Source organism: Mustela lutreola, chromosome 7, assembly GCF_030435805.1.
Source record: "Mustela lutreola isolate mMusLut2 chromosome 7, mMusLut2.pri, whole genome shotgun sequence".
NCBI classification, from domain to species: Eukaryota; Metazoa; Chordata; class Mammalia; order Carnivora; family Mustelidae; genus Mustela; species Mustela lutreola.
In genome coordinates this window covers 81,287,124-81,309,848 of record NC_081296.1, presented here as the reverse complement: position 1 = coordinate 81,309,848, position 22,725 = coordinate 81,287,124, and the positions used below count along the sequence as shown (strand labels likewise).

General features: G+C 52.1%; 1 protein-coding gene and 1 long non-coding RNA gene across 5 annotated transcripts; both read right to left on the bottom strand.

Moving 5' to 3' along the window:
• Nucleotides 1-264: 264 nt before the first annotated feature.
• Nucleotides 265-7,563, bottom strand: LOC131835327 (uncharacterized). The gene is made up of 3 exons (XR_009355130.1): nt 7,447-7,563; nt 945-1,030; nt 265-489 (listed from the first exon to the last, which is right to left on the bottom strand). It is a non-coding gene; the product is annotated as an uncharacterized LOC131835327 (long non-coding RNA).
• A 3,181-nt stretch (nt 7,564-10,744) lies between these two features.
• Nucleotides 10,745-20,835, bottom strand: NFATC4 (nuclear factor of activated T cells 4). Of its 4 annotated transcripts, none has more exons than XR_009355599.1 (11): nt 19,901-20,209; nt 17,682-18,777; nt 15,960-16,122; nt 15,175-15,374; nt 14,688-14,860; nt 14,106-14,246; nt 13,031-13,086; nt 12,630-12,756; nt 12,175-12,435; nt 11,284-11,363; nt 10,745-11,119 (listed from the first exon to the last, which is right to left on the bottom strand). XR_009355599.1 is itself a non-coding variant. In XM_059181785.1 (11 exons), exons 2-11 carry the CDS (start codon nt 19,998-20,000, stop codon nt 11,052-11,054), a joined length of 2,706 nt encoding a protein of 901 aa, XP_059037768.1. In that variant the 5' UTR covers nt 20,001-20,029; nt 20,640-20,835; the 3' UTR covers nt 10,745-11,051. The 4 variants fall into 4 exon arrangements, 2 of the variants coding, with proteins under 2 accessions (XP_059037768.1, XP_059037769.1); XM_059181785.1 differs by lacking the exon at nt 11,284-11,363 and adding an exon at nt 20,640-20,835 and having other exon boundaries at nt 11,854-12,435; nt 19,901-20,029; XR_009355598.1 differs by having other exon boundaries at nt 11,284-12,435; nt 19,901-20,208.
• Nucleotides 20,836-22,725: the final 1,890 nt, after the last annotated feature.

Below are 22,725 nucleotides of genomic sequence, written 5' to 3'. Positions count from 1 at the left end.
TTTTATTTGAGAGAGGGGGAGAGAGAGAGTACGAGGCTGGGCGGGGGGTCGGCAGAGAGGGACAAGCAAACTCCCCCTTGAATGGGGAGCCCAACGCAGGGCTAGATCCCAGGACCCTGACAGCCACCCAGGCACCCCTTTGGATGTTTACTTTGAATCTGATTTCACCCATGTATAAGGAATCAGTTACAGGATAGTGGGAAAGATCACTGGACCTACAGTTGGGAGCTAGCCTTCCAATCCCAGCACTGTCTCTGGGGAGCTGTGACTCTGGACATTTCTTAAGTCTTCTGTGCCTCCGTTTCCTCATCCACAAAACAGGGATAATTATAGGAACCGTGCCAGGATTGTTGGGAGAGGATTAAATGGGATGAGCTATGTAAAGGGCTTGAAGAGGTCCTGGGAGCAGAGTGAGCACCCCGTTACCTATTTTTGTCGTGGCTATCCTCAGTGAGTGTCTCCGAGCATTAATTTGGGATTACAGCAAATCTGGAGTTAAAACACAGAAAGCACTCCCTAATATGCACACAAAATGGCAGCTTTTATTATTCACTGTAGAAGGAGGCACAAAGAATTATAAACGTAAACACTGGCTCTGCTCTTTAGGACCTCACGGTCTGGCAGGGGAAACAGGGGAAGCTCCCTAGAAGTACAGTTAATGAGGCAAATTTATGATTGCCAAGCGCCAAACGACCGGTGATTCTGAGAAGTGGGAGCCGGTCTGTGAAGGGCGGTCGGAGAAAACGCGCCAGAGAATGCGATGTGAAGTTCACGTAGGCACAGGGGCGTTGTTTTTCTGACCTTTCTCCTCCTCTCGCCAGCCCACCCTTCCTTCCCCTTGGTTACTGCTGCCCCCTGGTGTCAGTCACCTTCCCAGCACTCCTGGGTGATAATCCGGACAGTGTTCACCCCGGGGCAGTCTGGAAGGGGAGGTGGCCACTTACCCACCGCACATGTGGGCAGGACTTGAAGCTGAGCTGGGTCCCCCGCCCCGGGAAGAAAGGAGGTCTCTCTGCTTCAGTTCTCCAGCCTGGACAAGGACACAAACAGCAACTGCCTAGGTGAAGGGAAGGGGGATGGAGGCAGGGTCCAAGTGTTTCACATACGGGGGCTGCATCTTCCAAGGTTACAGAATCACAAAGCTTTGGATGGCGCGGCCCCTCCCTCTACAAGAACTTCAGCTTCCCTCCCTTCCGGCATCAGTATATAAATCTGCGTGTGATTTTCCTCGAAATGAGAAAATTGAAACCTCAACCTCTTTCAGGATTTGTGGGTAGATCTTTTGTAGGACGTTGCCCAATTTAGGTTAGACTGAGGTTATGGGATTTGGGAAAGAATTTCACAGAGGTGATGTGTGCTTCTCAATGCATCACATCAGGGGCGTCTGAGATCAACCTGAATTATTGCTGATGATGTTAACCTTGATTGCTCGGTTAAGGTGGTGTTTGCTTGGTTTCTGTGCTGTAAAGTTGCTCTTTTTTCCTTTCCATACTCTATGTGTTAGAACAAGTTGCTAAGTCCATACCATGTTCAAACGAAGAGGAATTAAGTAAGCCCTGCCTCTTAAAGCAAGGCATATTAAAGAATCTGGGATTGTATTTTTTTTTAAAGATTTTTATTTATTGACAGACAAAGATCACAAGTAGGCAGAGAGGCAGGCAGAGAGAGAGAGGGAAGCAGGCTCCCCGCTGAGCAGAATGCCCAATGAGAACCCTGGGATCATGACCCTAGCAGAAGGCAGAGGCCCAACCCACTGAGCCACCCAGGCGCCCCTCTGGGATTGTATTTTAAAACCATCACAGTAATTAGTGTATTTTGGAACAGATATTTTGCAGCCTGCAAATATCTTGTTCTTCCTTAAAGTTATACCTACTGATTTTAGTTAGCATCCATCGATGGATCTTGCCTGTAGAATTATTAATGTGATGATCTAATGATGATTTTTTAAAAAGATTTATTTATTTGACAAAGAGAGAGAGCACAGAAGAGGGGAGGAGCAGAGGGAGAGGGCCTCCTGGATGAGCTGGGGAGCCCAATGTGGGCCTCAAACCCAGGACCCTGGGATCATGAACTGAGTGGAAGGCAGACCCCTAACCAACTGAGCCACCCAGCCGCCCCTAATTGTGATTTTCTATTTCACCTATTCCTTCTACATTTATTTTTTTTAAAGATTTTATTTATTTATTTGACAGAGAGAGATCACCAGTAGGCAGAGAGGCAGGCAGAGAGAGAGAGAGGGAAGCAGGCTCCCCGCTGAGCAGAGAGCCCAATGTGGGACTCGATCCCAGGACCCTGAGATCATGACCCAAGCCCGGCTCAACCACTGAGCCACCCAGGTGCCCTCCTTCTACATTTATTAACTGGAATTCTTTAAAGGAAACTTGTCCCTTCTCCACCAGTGAGTTATCTATTCAGTCGTTTATTTGTGTCTGTACGGACTTATATAGATTTATTTTATAATTTGTGTTATAATCTAATATCATTGTTATTTATTACATTGCTCAAATTGTTTCAGCCTTGGCTATTAGGACATCTTTGAGTTGGTTCCTGCATCCTTTTGCTATCCATCCCACAGCTTGATTTTTTAGCCCTAATTTTCTAGAAATTCAAGTTGCTCCAGGTTTATCTTGCATTAGATAGTCCAGCCCTAGAATTAGTCATTTTCCCAAGGAACCCTTGTTCTTTTTATTGAAGAATGGTATTCAGAAACCAACATCTGGATGTTAGCTGTGCTCATTGTTAACGTGGTGCCCCTTCTTTTGCGACTTCTTAGCAGACAGAACTAGCAAATATATGTATGTATATTTACTCACATATACACACCATTTATCTCTATATTGTTTGTATGTCTATATATATAATACAGATATATAATATATAATTATTTATAATATAATTATAAATATATTATTTTTATATATTAACAAGGTTTTATATGTTATATAAACTATTATACAGATATATAATACATATAATAAGTATGTATATATTATACAGATATCTGTGGTTTATGGATCTATATAGAGTGACATCTATCTATATAAATCTGTCACATATAGTCTCTAATACTATGTGTATATGTATATAAAACAATCAGGAGGGGCGCCTGGGTGGCTCAGTGGGTTAAGCCTCTGCCTTCGGGCTCGGGTGATGATCTCAGGGTCCTGGGATTGAGCCCCACATCGGGCTCTCTGCTCAGCAGGGAGACTGCCTCCCCCCGTCTCTCTGCCTGCCTCTCTGCCTACTTGTGATCTCTTTGTCAAATAAATAAAATAAACAAAATATTTAAAAAAAAAAAAAAAGAAAGAAAGAAAACAAGCATGAGCTCTTACTGGTATATCCAACTCAAATCCAGTCCCACAAGGCTTATTCTAGCCTTTCTCCCCAACTACCACCTCTTTCTCTGACTGTAAGAAACTTATGTCCCATTAGCTATTGTTTATCTCCTTATTTATTCAAAACTAATACATATGTTAAATCATTTCAGAATTGTTTACCTGTAACAAATTTACCAACTCTAATGTCTATATATGATTCCTTTTTTTTTTTTTTAATGTATGGTTCCTTTTGTCTATAGCCTTACTGAATCCAGTCAAAAGATTGTTTTCCAAATTTACTTATTTTAGCTTTTCCCCCACTCCCACTACCTTTTTCATATATATTTGTAATACAGTTACATTCATATGTGACATCCTGGGACTGATGATTTTTTTTGTTGTTTGGACACAATGAAGTTTAGTCTCCGTAGAGGTCTATGGATTTTGATAATGGCATAGTCATGTACTCACCAACCTATCATACAGAACAGTTCCATGGCACTAAAAATCCCTGTGTGCTGTCCTTTTACAGTCAACCATTCCTTGTTTTCTAATCATTCCCCCAGACAATCACTGGTGTTTCCTTTCCCTATCATTTTGCCTCTTCCAAAATGTCAAGCCTAGGTCAGGAGCCCCAGTTTCCACAGTATTATGAGTTTCCCCTGTCTTGGCATTAAACTTTCTGTATTCACACTTCTCACCCTTCTATGTCCTTGTGAAGAAGTATATCCCAAATTGTCTCAAGCAGATGTTGAGTGAGTAATGTCACTAGAATGTGAGCCCCAGAAGGATAGGGATGTCTCTGTTGTGTTTGAAGTTGTGTCATTGGTGTCTAGAACAGTGCTTGGCATATAGCTGACACCAGTAAATATTTGCTGAATGAATGAATAAGTGAAGATTCATATTTGTGGTACCAGCCTCCCAGATAGTTCATATGACCCTCACTTCCTGCTGTTCCCCGAGTAAATCAGGGCTACACTCTGTAACTAACAAAGTATAATGGAGATGACCAAAGCTAGCTTGTAAAGTTTCCGCCTTGGCTTCTTGGATGGCTAGTGCTAGGGAAAGCCATCTGCCGTGTCATGAGAACTCTCCAGCAGCCCAGTGGAGAGGCCCACGAAATGAACAGAGACCTTCTACCAATAGCCACCATCAACTTTCCAGCCTAACTGAACAATCTCAAAAATGCATTCTCTGATTCCAGCAAAGCTTTGAGATGACAGCAGCCTCAGGAAAGACTCCAAGCCAAATTGCTCAGCCAAATCTCTGATCCTTGGAAACAGTGAAAGATAACTTTTTATTGTTGTTTTAGACCACTAAGTTTTGGAATAATATGGTATCTCAGAACAGATAACTAATTGTGTATTGTCCTAAATAAAAGAACTTCATGACAAACTGCATTTAGGAAACATTGGATTATATAGGTAAAAGGATTTATTTACTGGAGGAATCTTCAGAGCTTTTAATATGCTAACTGCTCATTGAGAATGCCCATTCTCATTTAACTGTTAACTCCTTGTTCATCTTGCTACCTTTCCAGTTTGGAGATGTCCGTTGTAAATAAACCTACAATCTCCCAGCATTCCAAATAAAATGGAGATTGTCCAAAAACAGCAGGAAAAGGAGAATCTCCTGAGGATTGAGAGAGTTGGCCTTAAAATTCCTATTCGTCACTACTTCAAGTAGCTACTTCAAAATCACCTTTCATTTGGGAATTTCATGCCTCATGGCTGCATCCACCCAGCCAGCATCAAAAGCCACTGCTCTCCCATGCACTGTTTGGGTCCAAACATGGGCACCCTTGCTTAACTTGCCATAACACAGCTGAGATCATAAAGATGGACAAAACTTTATGTGAAATTCAGTGTGGTAGATTGAATTGGGTCACCAAAAGAGATATGTTCCAGTCCCAACCTCTGGTACTTTTGAATATGATCTTATTTGGAAATAGGGTCTTTGCAGATGTATTCAAGTTAAGATATAGTCATACTGGATGAGGGTAGGCTCTAAATTCAGTGACTGCTGTCTTTCTAAGAGAAATTTGGACATAGAGACACAGAGGAGACACAAGGAAGAATTACATGTAATAATAGAGGCAGAGATTGGAATGATGTTTCTGCAAGCCAAGGAACACCAGAGATTGCCAACAACCAGGAGAAGTTGGAGAAGAGACTAGAACAGATCCTCCCTCAGAGCCTCCAGAAGGAACCAACTCTGCCAATAACTTGATTTCAGACTTCTGGCCTCCTGAATTATGAGAGAAAAATGTCTATTGTTTTAAGCCACCTAGTTCATGGTGCTTTGTTATGGCAGCCCAAGGAAACTAAGACATTTGAAAAGGGCTAAAAAGGAAGGGCACCTGGCAGGCTCAGTAGGAAGAGGATGTGACCCTTGATCTCGGCGTTAAAAGTTCGAGCCCCATGTTTGGTATAGAGATTTACTTACATATATACATACATAAATGTTGAAAGAAAGAGAGAGAGAGAAAGAAAGAAAGAAAAAGAAAGAAAGAAAGTTTAAAAAAAGAGAGTTAAAAAAAGAGAGCTGCGGCACCTGGGTGGCTCAGTCATTAAGTGTCTGCCTTTGGCTCAGGTCATGATCCCAGAGTCCTGGGATAGAGCCCTACATTGGGCTCCCTCCTCATCGGGAAGCCTGCTTCTCCATCTCCCAATCCCCCTGCTTGTGTTTCCTCTCTCACTGTGTCTCTCTCTGTCAAATAAATGAATAAAATCTTAAAAAAAAAAAAAAAAGAGCTAAAAAGAATTACTCAGATGAACATAAAATGTCATGTTACCTACACATGGAACTATCATCTTATCCAACCTTGGCCCCCTGACTTACTGCCCTGCCAGGATCCTGACCCACTGTGGTAGAGGACGCTTGGACGCACTCAGGTCTAACTAGACCCCTCAGGGTTCAGGTCTAAGAGAGAAAAATAGAACAATGACCCTTCCAATGCTACACAAGGTCTGATGATAAATCCACATTTCCTGACCCTGGACTCTCTTCATCCAGGATAACTGACATTGTGAATATCCATTTCTTTCAGGGAATGTCTTGTCCACACCCCTCCCCCATCCCTCAAAGGGATGGGTTCAATAGATTCTTTCAAAACATAGTCATCTACTGTTACTAAAAGAGATACACAAATAGTGGGAAGAGAAGTTTCAGTGAGCTTTCTGAAAGATCCAGAAGCCCCCATACTTCCCCACCATTACACATTGTTCTGTAACTGCCTATTATAAACTCTTGAGTTCCATGAGAGAAGGAACCATGTTTGTCTCACTTAGAGTTCTATCCCCCCAATAGCTCTCCCACAGGCTGCTGCATAGTAGGACAGTGAAAAACATTTACAGATGAGGCAGCTAGCGCCCAGTTAGGTCTGGGACATTCTAGAGATCACACAAAGAGTTGATGGTTGAGTTGGTGTCCAAGCCCAGGAACTTTTTTATTCCCTGACCTCCCACTTTATTTGAACCTATTTAGCTAAACTGATCAGTATTTAAAGCCCAAACTTCTCTTGCCTAAACTACTGCAAAACTGTTTCTGAAATCCCTACCACTATTTCTCCCTATAGTTTCTAAATCTTAAATCACGCATGTGCACGTCCACACCTGTAGACCCTCTAACCAAATCTTTGGTCTTTTGCATGACTGGTTAAAGCAGCTCAAGTCTGATTCCTTCCCAGGGTGTGGGACCTCCTGTTTTATCTTGACCTCATGTTTTAACCCTCAGTCATGACCCCCTCTCATATCTCTTTTGTTTGTCCAGAAAATGCCCCTTTCTCCTTCAAGACTGAGCTCAAAATCACCTGCCTTTGTAAAATGTTCTTTTACCCTCCTTCTCAAGCTTAGCTCCCAGTGTTTCCATAGCAACAGACCATTTCTGCCTCTTGGGCAGCTCACATAAAATCACCTCAGCCTTGTCTCCGGGGAGGAAGGTCTCCCCTACAAGTGACTGGTTTATCTGGTTTATCTACAGCAAGGCCCCAGTGTGATGCCCATGGCCCTTGTGCCTAGCACGGGGCTTGGCACACAGTAGGGGCCCCGGGAGGCTTTGTGGGGAGTTGGCCAAGTGAGCAATGAGACACTGTGGCCACTAAAACTAGCTTCCAAAAAAGCAGCCATACCTCTTCGCCCTTCCCACATCTGGAATTTCCAGGAAGTGCCATTTTTTCTGCAACCTTCTTCAAGACAACCGAGATTATCCAAGCAGCAAGACAGAGCCAGGTGAGGGGAGAGATGGGTTGCAATGTCAAGAATGTGTGTGCCCTTCCCCTCTCTTAAGAACACCTTTCCGGGTGAGCCTCTCCCAGGACAGCCCAGGCAAGAGCTATGAGAAGGGGGGCAGGGAGCCATTTTATTAGAGTCTGGAGTGGGAAGGAGCACACAAATGACTCTAGCCCTCAAGAATTCTTGTGTTAAATGATTACCTAGGGCACTCTTTTTTTTTTTTTTAAGATTTTATTTATTTATTTGACAGAGAGAGAGAGAGAGATCACAATTAGGCAGAGAGGCAGGCAGAGAGAGAGGAAGAAGCAGGCTCTCTGCAGAGCAGAGAGATTGATGCAGGGCTGATCCCAGGACCCTGAGATCATGACCTGAGCCAACAGCAGAGGCTTAACCCACTGAGACACCCAAGTGCCCCTAGGGCACTCTTTAAAACGCAGGTACCAGTGCACCAGAGTGGCTCAATCCCTTAAGCATCTGACTTGATTTCAGCTCAGGCCATGATCTCCGCATCATGGAGTCAGCCCAGAGTCAGGCTCTATGCTCAGTGTAGAATCTGTGTGTACCTATCCCTCTGCTTCTCTCTCTCTCTCAAATAAATAAATATATAAATTAAATGTTTTTAAAAAATGCAGATACCTGTGTCCTGCCCCCAGAGACTATAATTGAGTAGGTCAAGTGTTGCCTAACAATTTACATTAAAAACTAAAACGAGGCACCTGGTTGGCTCAGTCATAGCTTGCAACTCCTGATCTCGGGGTTGTGGGTTTGAGCCCCACCTTAGGTGTAGAAATTACCTAAAAATAAAATCTTTAGGGGCTCCTGGGTGGCACAGTAGTTAAGTGTCGGCCTTGGGCTTGGGTCGTAATCTGAGGGTCCTAGGATCAGAGCCCTGCAATGGATTCCCTGCGCAGTGAGGAATCTGCTTCTTCCTCTCCCTCTGCTGCTCCCCCTGTTGTGCTCTCTCACGAATGCTTGCGCTCTCTCTCAAATAAATAAAAATAAAATTTTTAAAAATAAATAAAATAAAATCTTTAAAAAACAAAACAAAACCAAAAAACCCTCCCCAGTGATTCAAATGCAAGAAATCTCAGACCACACTTTGAGAAATCATGGCCAAGAAAGTCTTTTCCGGCACCAGCTGAAGATCTGGCCTCCTCCTCTCTCTCTCTCTCTCTCTCAAATCCAACCTCAGGGACCTAGATGCCTGTAGGGATCCTGGGAAGAACAATGACCTTGAGAGACTGACCCACAACGGGATTCCAATAGGAAAAGACGTTAAGCCTATAAAGTGTGGGCCCAGAGGGCAGAACAGGCCTGGCACAGCAAGTCACAAGGAGGTGGATGTCAGCCACCCCTCTCAGGAAGACTCATGGCCTATCTATTGGATCCCTCCCAGCTTAAGGCCTGCTCTCTAGAGGGAATTCTCCCAGCATCCCTGGATAACTCTAAATTCCCTGGCATGGCTACAAGGCCCCTCAGAATCCAGCCCCTGCTCACTTCCCCAGTCCTTCAGAGTCCCCCATTTCCAGAACTTAGCCTGCACCGCACTCCGACCAGACAGAACCTCTCCACTCCTCCAGGAATGCCAAGCCTTCAACCTATTAGTCCTCCTTCCTCCAGGATTGGGCCCATTCTGCTATCTTGGCCTAACCTGCCCATCCCTTAATTTCATCATCCTGAAATTAACCCCTTAAACCTACAGCTGGATGACGTGTTCCTGATCTCTGCTCCTTTTATACCCTGTATTAAAATTATTCGCTGCCTACCTCCACCCTCAAGACCTGACATACTATCTGTACAAGAAATATTTACCGGAGGGGCACCTGGGTGGCTCAGTGGGTTAAAGCCTCTACCTTCGGCTTGGGTCATGATCCCAGGATCCTGGGATTGAGCCCCACATCGGGCTCTCTGCTCTACAGGGAGCCTGCTTCCCTCCCCCACCCCCCGCCCCGCCCCGCACCTGCCTCTCTGCCTACTTGTGATCTCTGTCTGTCAAATAAATGAATAAAACCTTAAAAAAATAAAATAATAAAATAAAATAAAATAAAAAGCACCCAAAGCCCAGTGAGCTAATCATTTGATGTCAGTTTGGTTCACAGAAATTTGTATTCATGAAGACAAAGGAAATTGATTTCAGGGCAGCAACCCAGATGGAAGGGGGTGGGAAGAAGGTATCACCCTGGTTTTCCAATCCTCCAATCCAGCTTCTGTCACACCTGCCCCTGAAAAAATAGGTATTTGACCCTCTGGGCATAGAGAGGCCCCAGCAGCCTTATCAGCATATTCCTCAAGTACTAATTCCCTGAATATCTTTTGAGTATGGCCCCCTGCAGCCAGTCCTCACCAACTCAGCCTGGTGGTACTCAGTGCCTACTGTTTACCAGGCTCCAAGTGAGCAGGGCAGACAAGATTTGAGTCTCCCCAGCCCACTGGTTGGTCCCAGAGCCTGTGAACTGGGGTAAACCAGATTTCCAGGCCTGGCCTGTCAGTGGTGACAAGTGGGTATACCCTCAAGGTAGGCCAGAAGGTCATACAATGCCCTGAGCCATGGCGAGTGGTGGTCAGAGACATTAGGGAGCTATTTGGCTTCCTAGTTCACCTCTGAATCACAGATCTTTCCAGAACGTCTTCACGGTCCCCAGCGGTGGGAGAATCCAGTGTAGATGGATCCATGCCAGCCCTCCCTCATCCCCAACCCTACTCTAGGGAGATAAGCCTTCGGTGGGGCTTGAGCCCCATGGGTGAGGGTATCTGAATAGGGGCTGGGAGCAGGAGCCCAGGAGTGTTTTCAACCTGCTAGTTGATTAGCTGTCTAACCTTAGACAAGCCCCTTTCTCCTCTCTGAGTCAAGATTCCTCCTTTATAAATGGGGGAAAGGGACTAGACTACTGTTTTGTAACCTTGACTATGAATCAGAATGATCTGAGCAGCGGCAAGAGAAAGGAACTTGAAAACACACATGCCTGGGCCCCATCCCAAAGCTCCCAAAGAATCTGAATGCCCATGGAGGAGAGGCCTCCTCCAGCCCTGGCCCCCAACCTCACCCTAGCTGGAGAGCCTCTGGAGTCCCTCCAAACCTTCCCCAGCACTCCTCCACTGAGAAACTCTTTGGGATACAACCTATAAGCCTCGTTGGACCAGGGCTAGAGTAAGCTGCCCCATCTCTCTTTCTCTAAAGACTTCTGGAGCCTGAAGCACTAGTCAGTGAGCAGTTTATTATCCATCAATTTGTCCCCAGCCTCCCAGCACCATGGCTTGTACACAACGAGACACAGCCTTCACTCCGGTCTGTCCTCACTCCTGGCCTCGGGCCCCACTCCCATCTTAGCCCTCCAAGGCAGCACCAGGCCCAAGGGCCACACCTCAGCGAGGGGCAGGGGAGAGGAAGCATATCAAGCTGGAGAAAGAGGAGCCAGGTCGGCCCAAGCTTCTGAAACCACCAACCCGGGATGAAGGGAAAGTGGGCGAGGCTGGGTAGGGCTGGGGTTTGCCAGGCGATGCTTCAGGCAGGAGGCTCTTCTCCGGGAGGTGCAGGGAAGCCACTCAGGTCTCGGCCAATGATTTCACTCACTGTAAAGGAGGGGCAGTTGAAAGACTGGGCTAGAAACTAGTCCCCTCCTTCTCCAGAGACCCCCAATCCATTCCAGGCAGGCCTCAGTCTACGATGCCTCTAGGCTCCTCCTCCACTGGCTTCTCTTCCACTGGGCCTCAGTTTCCCCAATGTGTTTGGATACCTGGTCCCAATCCAATCTCGCTCAGTTCCATCCATGTGGGCTCCCAGGCCCCTATCCCAGCCCTGTCCTGCTGGCTTGGCCTGCAATGTCAGGGCAAGTGCAGTCAGCAGTGCTGCGGGTGGGGGTGGCCAGTGGGAGGAAGGAGATGCAAAATACCAAGGCTTGTCACCACCAACCCTGACCACAGTCACCATGTGGAGGGGAAAGCTGAGGCAATATGTTCCGGCGGGACCTCTGAGAGCCCCTATCCCTCTCTGAAATACAGTGCCTGAGTCCGCAGATGGAGGAAGCTAGGCTGCATGACTTTTAAAGTGCTTCTAGCCCTGAGACTGATCTGGGGCAGAGAACCAAGGCAGAAGGGCTGGGGCCGGTACTCCATGCACCCTTTGGAACTAAGTGGAACTGGATTCAGGTGGTCACATGCACCAAGCATGTGCCTCCTGAGATCCTCTGACTGGCCCTAAGGGACCAAGGATGCCCAATCACGGAAGCCAAACTCCAGCCCTCAGCAAACATGCAGAGCAACCTCTTACACACACTCACACTCACAGCCCCCAGGCGCACACCCACCTTCCTCCAGCGTGATACCCTGGATAGGGACACTGTCTCGGAAGCCGCTGCCGTAGCCACCCCTGGATTTCTCCTGCTCCGGAGCCCCCTCCCCAGGGCCATAGCTGGGCCCTACCTCATTGTATCCCTCAGTTGGTGTGGGGGGAATGCCACTCTGGGGAGGGAAGGGGCCTTCAAGCGGTGGGGATGAAGGCAGTGGAGGCCGAAAGGGGGCTGGAGGAGGGAATGGCAGCCCCAAGGGAAATGGGGAGCCCCGTCCTCCATAGGGGCCACTGGGGAAGGGCCGGGGAAGGAAGGAGACTGGAGGGGGGCGGGCACAACCTGTGGCACCCCCGGTCTCAGGGAACATCCGCAGGCCAGGTCTGTAGGATGGTGGGGGCCCCGTCTGGGGGTAGAGAGGGAGTGTGCCATAGCTGAAGCCTTCTGACAGGTAAGGAGTTTCATAAGCAGGGTCTTCGTGGGGATAGGAGGGGTAAGGGGGCCTGGGTGGTGAGAAGTCCATGTCAGTGCCAAAGGGGGGGCCAGGTGCTGAAGGGAAGCCGCGGAGAGATGAGTCCGGTAAGGGCTCCTCCTTGAAGATCACTGGGTAGAAGGGACAGCAGGAGAACACGCTGGTGAGAGGGCAGGCTGTCTCCCCACCACACAGCCTCCAACCACCTCTCCATCTCCAGGCTTCAGCCACCCTTGGCCCCCAACCATGGGGGCACTACAGCCCTCTGCCCCACCCCCGCTCCCTGTATTCCCACACCCCCACCATGGGCTGTCCTCTAGCGTACCAGGCAGAAACTTGAAAGTCTGGGTAGGACTGCGCTTTCTCCGCCCATTGGAGACATAAAAGTAGACCTGGACTGGCCGGGACACCCGCTTGTTGCTGTACTCAGGGACAGTCAGGGTCAGCGTCACCTGGAGAAGGCACTGGATGAGGCAGTCAGCCCTCAGGGATTTAGACTCAGCCCATCCCTCCCAGGGACCCAAGCTCCACCTCCTGGTTTGTTCATTTGCTTCACAGCAAAGTTCATTCCCTAGAGATGAACCTGCTTCCATGGTAGACAGACCGCCTCCTCCAGAAAAGAAAAGGTAGCTTCTGGACTCCATTCCATGGGCAAGAGACAGAGCTGTGAATTTCCTGACTTCTCCCACCACCCGCCCAGGGCACGTGCCCGAGTGACACTGGTACCTCGTTGCTCTGCAGCCGGTTCACTGTGGCCTCCTCCTCCCACTGCAGCTTTCCATCTGTGCAGGAGGAACAGAGAGCTCCAGCCCAACTCCAGGGGCCCTGCCCCCTGCCATTTCCCTTCCTGCTAGAGCTGAGGTCAGACTCAGAAGTCCCCTATGGGGCCTGGCTCACAGAAGAGCCCATTGAGTGTTTATTCAATTGGATGGAAGAGGCAGCAAACTGAAACCAAGAGAAATGGCAGGGCCAGCCCAGGAATCAGACAGAGTTCATGACGGAGGCGTGAACCCTCCCATCCAGCTCCAAACATCCCCTCCCGTCATAGTGCTGGGCGGAAGTTCAAGGGTAGGAAAGGGTCCTCACTTGCAGGAAGTCAATGAAACCCCAATCTCAAGACTCAGAACCTCTGCACCTGTTTTGACATGGTCTCAGGGTGCTAAATTTGAGTGTAGGAGCTGGGGCTCTAGATAAGCAGGGTTGGGGGAGGTGGTGGTTTTACCTGGACCCCTTGGTCTCCCCTTCTCCAGCCCTGCAGCTGACCTGAGGCCCCCTCACAAGCTTTGCAATCACAGTTGTGCTACCAAGCCCATAACTCAGGGGGTTTCAGGAGCTGTGATGGTCTAAATCCCCTCTCCCCTTCTTCTCTATAGCCTATCCACGTGGGAGTAAATTATGTCAAAGCTGACTCCTCTTTAATAAAATGAATGTGGATTTCCTACATTTGTTCATCACCTTGAGCATTTTATTTTATTTTTTTAGATTTTATTTTTAAGTAATCTCCACTCCCAATATGGGGCTAGAATTCACAACTCCGACACCAAGAGTCTCATGCTCTACTGACTGAGCCAGCCAGGGACCACCCCCACCTCCTTTGAGCATTTGAGATTGCTGTCACACATTTGAGATTGCTGCTCCCCTCGGGAAGCAGACAGGACAATAGGAAGGGCAATGTAGCTGTTCCCTTTTACAGAGAGGGAAATGGAGGCTCAATTTGCTAGTTTAGTGATAGCACCTGAGATCATTCATCTGCCGGTTCCAAACTCTTCCTGCCTGCCCCCTCGCTCTTGTGGATGCTCACCAGGGCCCCTCTCGATGAACACCACCTTGGAGTCTGGCAGGAAGTTGGAGCCAGTGAGCACTAATTCTTCTCCTCCTCTCACGGAGCAGGCACTGGGGCTGTAGGCCTCTACCTGAGGCAGCTCCTGGGCTGAGCGCTGGGCTGCAGAGCAGGGCAGGAGAGAAGCTGGTGGGGCTGCACACAAGAGGATGGCCTCCTTGCCCCCACCCTCCTTGGAATCACTGCCACAGGACCCCGGAGGAGTCCTCCTCAGCAGCAGACACACAGTAAACCAACGGTATCCCTGGGGTCATACAGACCAGGTAAGGAGCCTGGGCAGAGAGAGAGATGAACAAGGTCACCAAAGGCCAGAAAGTTACCCAGACAAGGACAGAGCAACACAGGGATACTCTAGACCAGCCCAGACAGTCTGAGAACACTGCCCCCATCCCCTCCATAAAAGAAATAAGTGCTGAGTCCTTTTCAGGGCTACCTGGGATAGACAGGACACAGGATACGATGCAGAAGAGATGGGAAGCCAGACAGACATATAGAGAGGGAGCGGCAGGAGACACAGAGCTGGCACAGGGCCTCTTTGCTCACAGCACTCAATGGGCACTGATGCTGTCTGCACTGAGATGACCTTCCCACTGCCCTGGGGCACGTGCACCCGGAATACGAGCCGCACTCGCGTGTTCTTGCGCCCGATGTCTGTCTCCCCCTTCCGTAGTTCGATGTCTGAATTCCGGAGCTTCAGGATTCCAGCACAGTCAATGCTGAAGGCAGAGAATGGAAGGCAAGCCCCAGCCACACCAGCCCAGGTGAACAGTGATGACCCCACAAGAAGGAAACCCCCACCCTTCATCCAAAGCCCTGAATGATTTCCTCTGGGAGCCTGGGAGGGGGTGATTTTCTAATCAAAGGTGGTCTCTCCAAGGTGCCCCCTAACCCCCCAAGTCCTCTTCTAGATCGTGAGAAGCCTGAAACCTCTCCTAGGGGTGATGTCTAGCTCTTCTGGGAAGAGGAAGACCTCATGGAAAAGGTCAGTCCTAAAGTCTGAAGACTGAGGGGAAGTGAAACGGGGACCTACTTGGCTGCCATGTTGTTCTCAGGAAGCAGGGTCATCTCCAACACTTTGGTACCACTGACGACAGCTTCATAGCTAGCTGTGGCCACCATCTTGCCCGTGATACGGTGCACCTGATAGAAGGCATGAGGCCGTAGGTTCCGTTCATCTGCAGTGCCAATGAACATCTGTAGGGTCAGTGGCTTCTCACTGTAGCCCAGGAGCTGGCAGAAGGAGAGAGCAGCCACCCAGTTGAAATCCCCACTGTCTCATCCTTCATCCATCCCTGGGTTTTCAGTCAACCCTGGGGATGAGGATGGTGAAAGATAAAGGATATCCTGGAAGGGACTCCCAGGGGGAATTGGGCATCAGCTGTGGAGAAAACATGGCCTGGAGTTCACAGTGCTATTCTTGGAATAAGGCCCAAACTGGGTTGGGCAAAGGGGAAAATCTTCCAAGAGAGACTGGCCCAACTCAAGAGACAACCTAACTCCCAGTGAACTTTGGCTTCAGCCTCACCCCATCCCCCACATCTGGCACGCCACCATTTTCCAGAGTAGACATGAGACTGGTGTCCCATGGGAAGAGTGGAGCGGGGGTGGAGGGACAGAGAAGTAGAAAGTATATCCGGGTCCTTGAAGTGCACCCTTCCTCCTCTAACTCCTGCCCCTCCCCCAGGCTGCCTCCAGGGTCATTGCTGAGGGAGTGTGGGAAAGGGCAGTGCCATGGGTCGGCACAGCTGGAGCCCATCTGCAGGGATCTGGGACTGGAGGAGAGGAAGTCTATCAGGCCTGCCCTCTGCCCCTTACCTTGACTACAGGGTGACCACCAGGGGCAGCTTTGACAGCTCCTCGACTGCCCTCAGTTTCATAGTGGGCCCGGTGGTGGGCTCTGGGCTGCACCTCGATCCTCAGCTCCAGCTGCTCATACTGGCTGGGCAGCGGCCAGTCCAGCGGGGGTAGGGCGGAGGTCCTGGAGAGGAGAGAAGAGCACTGACCATCTGTAGCCTCAGACCCGTCAGGGAATCACTAGGCCCAGCTCCCTGCGATGTGAGGCAGGAGGGCGTGTTGGGTGTGGGAGAAAGGAAACCACAGTAGAAATAAAACAGTTGGAAAGCCCAGAAGCAGGGGGAGATAGGAGACAACCCTCTCAGAACCCCTTGAGATGAGGGGTGTGGAAGATGGCACCAGGCCTGAGACTCCTTTCTTTCCAGCTCTGAGCACAGGGTTTGGGGTGGCGAGGGTTCATTCACCAGGATACAGTGGTCAACCTAGACCTAATCCTAATCCTCAGACCTGGACAGGAAGAGTTAAGTAAAGAAATATCACTTCAAGGGGCGCCTGGGTGGCTTGGTGGGTTAAAGCCTCTGCCTTCCCCTCAGGTTATGATCCCAGGGTCCTGGGATCTAGCCCTGCATGGGGCTCTCTGCTCAGCAGGAAGCCTGTTTCTCCCTCTCTCTGTCTCCCTGCCTCTCTGCCTACTTGTGATCTCTGTCATATAAATAAATGAATGAATGAATGAATGAATGAATGAATCTTTAAAAAAAAGAAAGAAAGACCACTTCGGACCAGAAAAGTCCTCAGAGGTTCACCCTTTGTTTTTCAAATAAAGAAATTGAGGCCCTAGGGAGTAGAATCCAACAGGCCAAGCAAGACGGTGACTGACAGAAGCCAGGACTGTTTCAAGCACCGTTTCCACTAGCTGGGGCTGGACAGGTCAGTTCCAGAAAGCCAGGGGTTACAGATGGGCAATTTTCCTGTATTGAGCAGGAAGATATCCTCCAGGTTGCTGGCAATGTCTGGAGACACTGAGTAAAACCAACTAGGGGACAGTACCTAGCAGATAGAGGCCACGGATGCCATTAAGTCACCCTACAGTGCTCGCCACAGCCCCATAGGACCCTGCTCTACAGAAGCCCAAGGCAACAGACGTTAAGATTTCTTTCCCCAGGAAACTTTTCTGGATGGAGCCAGCTCAATGAGACATCCCAAGATTCAGGATGATTGAAGCGGGCAGGGTTCTTTGAGAGTGAAAGGGGTGGAAGAACTCTAAGCACCGCTTGTTTTCATAGGAATTCTTTGACTTGCAAGCTGTTTTATTCAAATTAGCAGCTACACTTTTAATCAGTAAGTCATGGCCCTAGAAATTAAGTGAGAGAAGAGAGATTTCCTGCTACCCAGCCCAGGGCTTAAATCTAGCCAGGCTCACGCCCAGTGCAGAGGTGGGGGCAGGGGACATGCTAGAGGCCAGGCACTACTTCTTTACCTAAGTGGTCCTCCTGGGAGGTAGGGAGGTTTTTCCTTATTGGTCCACAGGGAGGGATTGTCCTTTTGCAAATTATGTTTGGAGGAGGTGGGGTTTGGGTTTGGTTTGGTTTAGTTTAATTCTCCCCAAAATTGAGTAAGGTCAAAGATTCTCTTTTGAAATGCCAAGGGCATAGAACCAGGACCATCCTTCTAACCCATTCCTTGACCTTCTGCTCCCTCTGGGGGATGGCTGGAGACACAGGTGGGGCTAGCCACAATCCTCACCTGAAGATGGGGCTGTGTCCCCCAATCCGGGCCTTGGACCAAGCCAGGGGGGAAGGCACTGCCAGATAGTCCATGCCGGCCACCTCCTTTCGAGGCCCTCCGGGGGGCGCCGCAGTCTCCTCAGCCCCTGACTGCAGCTTCCCATTGCATGGGGCAGGCTCCTCAGACCGAGGCAGGGCCACCGCCTGCTCGCTTGAAGTCCGCCGGGTCTTCTGAGGGATGCTCTCCGCCGGCGGGGCTCCCACGTAGTCAAAAGGGCCAGGGGAGCCAGGGTCCCGGGCCAGAGGCAATGGTGGTGGTGGAGGTGGCTCGGGGCCCTCCTCCCCCAGGCTCCCGCGGCGGGACAGAGCTGGGGAGGCCGAAGATGGGGTTCCCGAGCTGGAATAGCGCCGCTTGCCACATGGAGAGGCTGGCCGTGGGGAGGCTGGGGTGGGCCCAGGAGCGCTGAGGAGTAGCCAGCTATCCTCTGGCCCCCGGCCTCCAGGGCTCGGACCATACAGGTTCCAGGGATCGTCGGGGGTCCACGGCCTGGGGGAGGCCCGGGGCGAGGGCAAGGGGGAGCCCAGGCCAAAGCGCGAGGCTGCCTCATTCAGCTCGGACTCCACCTCATCGCAGGCTGCGTACAGGGCTGCCTCATCTGAAGCGTCGGAGAAGAAGCTCCACGAGGACAGGCTGCTGCTGCCAGGGCTGGGGCTGAAGAAGGGACCCCCGCCCTGGCCCCCCGTCTCTCGGTAGCCCCCAAAGCCTTCTGGTGGTGGGTAATCCCTGGGGGAGCCGTCCCCCCAGGCATCGGGGTTGTCCTCCAGCGTGGCCGGCGGATCAGGGGTGGGAGAGATGGAAGTGATGCGGATGCTGGGGCATTCAAGAACACGACCTCCCCCAGTCCCCCCGGAAGCCCCTCCCGGGCCCCCCAGCCTCACTGACCGGGCGGGCTGGCTCTCCCAAGTGCCAGGTGAGGGGGCTGGGCGGGGTGGTGGCGAATGCATGCCAGGCCGAGGGGGTGGAGGCCGGGGAATGCCAATAGGGGCAGCGCCATAGGGAGGGGGCTCCCCCAGGGCCAGACGGCAGCATGGCGGGGCGTCCTCTGAGTCCAGTTCTGTCAAAATGGGAAGGGAGGGGGACAGAGAGAGGGATGCCACAGGAGATGGGGACAAAGAGAAGCAGGTGAGATGTCTGGGTTCCTTGAGCCTCCAGCCCTCCAAATCCTGTATGCCACCCCCTCCTCAGCATAAGCGGGGGGATCCCTGAGATGCCCTTAAGAGCCACAAAGACAAAAGCAAAGTTGGACCTCAGAAGGTGAAGTACATAGATCCAGACGTCCCAGGCCTTTTCTCACTCAGAGAACCTGACACTCTTGAGCCCCTGGCCCTGGGACCTGGGGTACCAGACGGGGCGGGTCTTAAGGTGAGGGAGGTGACTGGAGAGGGGCTGGAGCTCGGCCTGGAGGCGTGTTTAGGGAGGCGCTGGGCTGGGCTGGGGGCGACTCACACATGAACCCAATTAGCAGCGGTTCCCAAACCCCGAAACGGTGCTGGCAGGAGCCCCAGTTGCCATCGCAACGGTGGCCAATGGGTGGAGGGGCGCCGGGGCTGTGGCGACAAGGGGAGGTGGCTCCTCCTTCACTCCCCCCATCTGTGGGCGGGGGGTGCAGCGAAGGGGATGCTGCATGCGGGCCCCGGGCCTGGCTCCGGGGAGGGGGGCGCGGGCAGCGCCGATTCCGTGAGAGCGGCGGCCGCCGCCCCCGGCTCAGTCCCCGCCATCTGCCTCTCATTGCAGCCGGCGGGGGAGGGGGAGGGGCGCCCTGGCGGGGCCCGAGAACTCCCCCAGCCACCGGCGTCGGGTCCGCGGGCCCAGGGCCGGGTCAGCCAGCCACACGCTCCATAGACTCTCCCCTACCCCATTCCCCTTCCCCTGGCGGCGCCCGGGACTCTCGGGGCCGCTCTTCCCGCCCGCCCCCCATCCCAGTGACAGACGGCCCAGCCGAGAGGCGGCGCGCAGCCAACGGCACCCCCACCCCCACCCCAGTCACGACCTAAAAAGGAGAAAGTGGTGCCGGGCCCCCAGCCTCACCTCCGCAGACCCCGGTGCCGCGCGACTCCCCGCCACCTCTAAGCCCCTCATCCTCCACCCCAGGTTCCCCGCCCTAAAATTCCCATACTCGGGATCTCCGGGCCCTTTCCCTCACTGACCCCGAGACCCCTTCCCAGCCCCGCACTAACCTTCCCCCGACCCCCCCGCGCCCAGCGGGGGGGTCTCCTTTTCCTCCCCGAACACCAGCTTAAATTCCAGCTCCTCATCCTCGCAGCTTGCGGCCCCCATGGAGCCGGCCAGAGCCCCCAGGTCCCGGTCTGGGTGGGAGGGGGGAGCTCAGGAGGCTGCCGTATCCTCACCCGTGGCTCCCTCCCTCCCCTTCTTTGAGACGCCCCCTCCTCCGCCGCTGCCTCCTCCCTCCGGACGCCCCCTCGTTATTATAGAAACTTTTCCAAACTTTTTTCCCCCAAACTTCTTCAAAGCAACCCCCCCAGCCTGTCCCTGATTGGCTGCCCGGGATGCTCCAGCCCCTCCTCCAGGGATGAGATGAGAAAACCACGCGCCCCTCGTCCTCCCCCACCCTCCCTCCCTCTGTCCTCTCTCCAGTCCCTCCCCCTCAAAAAAAAAAAAAAAAAAAAAAAAAGGAGCAAAACTGAATTGGAAAACTGTCCTTCAAGCGTGGTGCGACCTTACTAAAGCTTATTGGCCCTCACTCATGACAATCATACCCAGCAGGGAGCACTACCACCACACACACACACACCCAACTTAGTCTAAGTTGAGGGCTCCGGGTCCGAGCGCCTTAGGGCGGCTGCATCCTGGGCCTATAGTGCGGAGAGCCCAGGGAGATCCTTTCCTAAGTTCTGAAGAGTTGTGCGGTCAGCTACTCTCAAGGAAGGACACCTCTCCTCCCCTTTCCCTCCAAACCTTGAGGCCCAGGAGGCTCTGGGGTTCAGAGTAGCTACAGGCTGCTCTGAAAAGGAAAAGGTCATCGTTCCCTTGAAGCCGCCCTGCCTGGGCCTTCTGGAAGCCCTGCCGAGTCTGCCCTCTCAGGCACCGTCTCTCCCAAACCCTCAAAGGTAAAGAACGTTTAGGCGTTTGAGGGAACTGTTCAAAGGTCCATAGCCCCTGACTGGGCGGTGATCCAGGCCGGGCTTTACCGCTGCCCGAGGCCCAGCCACCCAGAGGGGCCATTAATTAGCCTCCACGGGAAGTCGGCTCCCCCCCCTCCCAGAACCGTAGTCTGGAATGACTCTCTGATCCGATAGCATCCCGCTCCGACTAGCCTGACAAATCCTAGCCAGGTTTTCTAGGAGCCCGAAGCCCGACGTCCTTGTGGGCCCCAGGGTTGGACACCTGTCACCTGGGCGCGGGGAGGAAGGAAGATTCGGGCTGGAGTTCCCGGAAGGGCAGGCAGGTGGGGCCTGTTGGGGTAAGCGGGAATTAGAATGGAGATTCTTGACTCGAAAGGCGGACCGGGGTGTGGGAGGTACCATCCCCCACCCCCGACCAACACTGAAGGTGTACTTCAAACCTTTTTAACAGGCCGCAGCGACCTTTAACCTGTATCCTTCCAGCTCAGGGCTGCGCCCCCTGGGGCGCCCCAACCCCGCACCTAAAGGGTTAAGTTAGGGCCCTCGGGTCAGACTTTTACAAACACTCGGGAGCCGGGCGGGGACCGCGCCCGTTACTCTAATGAGAAACAGGCTCTGCGGGGCAGAAGGGAAGAGGGGAGGGCTGGCTCGGAGGGCCGGAGCTCCGCATCGGCAGAGGCTGCTCCCCTCCCTTCCCTCCCGTCCTCGCGTCCTCCCGCTGGCCCGCCCTGGGGACCCCCCCAGCCCCCGGGGACCCCAGTGACGTGCGGAGCGGCTCCGGCTCCGAGCCCAGGACCTCGACGCTGGAGGGGCGGGGATAAGAGGCCAGGCCGGCGGGGAGAGAAGAATGTTCCGAGGCAGAGCGGGGAGGCGGCTTGGTTTGATTTTTCTTTCTTTTTCTTTCCCCCCCCTTTGGTTGGTCTCCTCAGGTTACATTTCCCTTCCAGCTTCATCTCGGAAATAAAGGAAGGAGAGACCCACGGGGAGGGAGAGCGAGGAACACCCTGAGACCCGCGACAATTCTCCCCCTAAGGCGGGGGGGAGGTGTGCAGAGGGAGGAGGGAAGCGGAGGCTGGACGGGCACGGGTAGAGACCCCAATCCAGCCCCTGCTTCCCCACACGCCACCCACACGCCCCCCTCCGCTGCACAAGCAGACGCGCACATTCTTTTCAAATGTCATATTTCCTTTGATCCTGGGCAGCGTTTCTCCATGTGTCTGGCTCAGCTCCTGCCCAGCCAGCCACCTCCTCCTCTCACCCCGCTTTGTATATTTTCCTGGAGAACTCTCCCCTCCTCCAAGCATCTGGAAGGCCCTGAGGGCTGGCGTCGGCGCACATTCCCCCGGCGACTCGGGCCTCGCCGCCCAGTGACTCAATTTCCCCTCTGCGGGTTTCAGGGGGAGGGTGGGGAACAGAGGGGAGAGTTGTTGAGTGCCCAAGTGGTACGAACGAGCCTGAAGACTGCTCAGAGAGCCAAGCTTCTCTCCGGGGAAGTGGAGGGGGGTGTCCCCTGGAGTCTGAAAATCCTCGATCCGTCTGGGGTGCGGCAGAGGGACGGAATTTATGACTTCTGCAATGTCTGCCTGTAGAAGAGCGGGTATTTGTAGGTTTAGGTTCCCCTACACTTCTGCTCCCCGGCGACCACAAAGACCCAGCCGCCCTCCCGTCGGGTCCCAGGTTTCTCGCCTGCCTAACCTTTGTTCTCGCTCCGCTGCCCCCTAGCGGGCAAACCTGATCACAGCTCGGCTGTGTCATCTTGTGCTGGTGGAGCGCTTTACTTTTGGCTCTGCACTTCCACTGGCTTGATTCAATGGCCTTGGAGATGGACAATATTGGGTTTTTCTTTTTTTATATAATTACACAGATACATTCTCCTTGTAAACTATTCAAGCCATATAAAACTATATAGCAAACCGTGG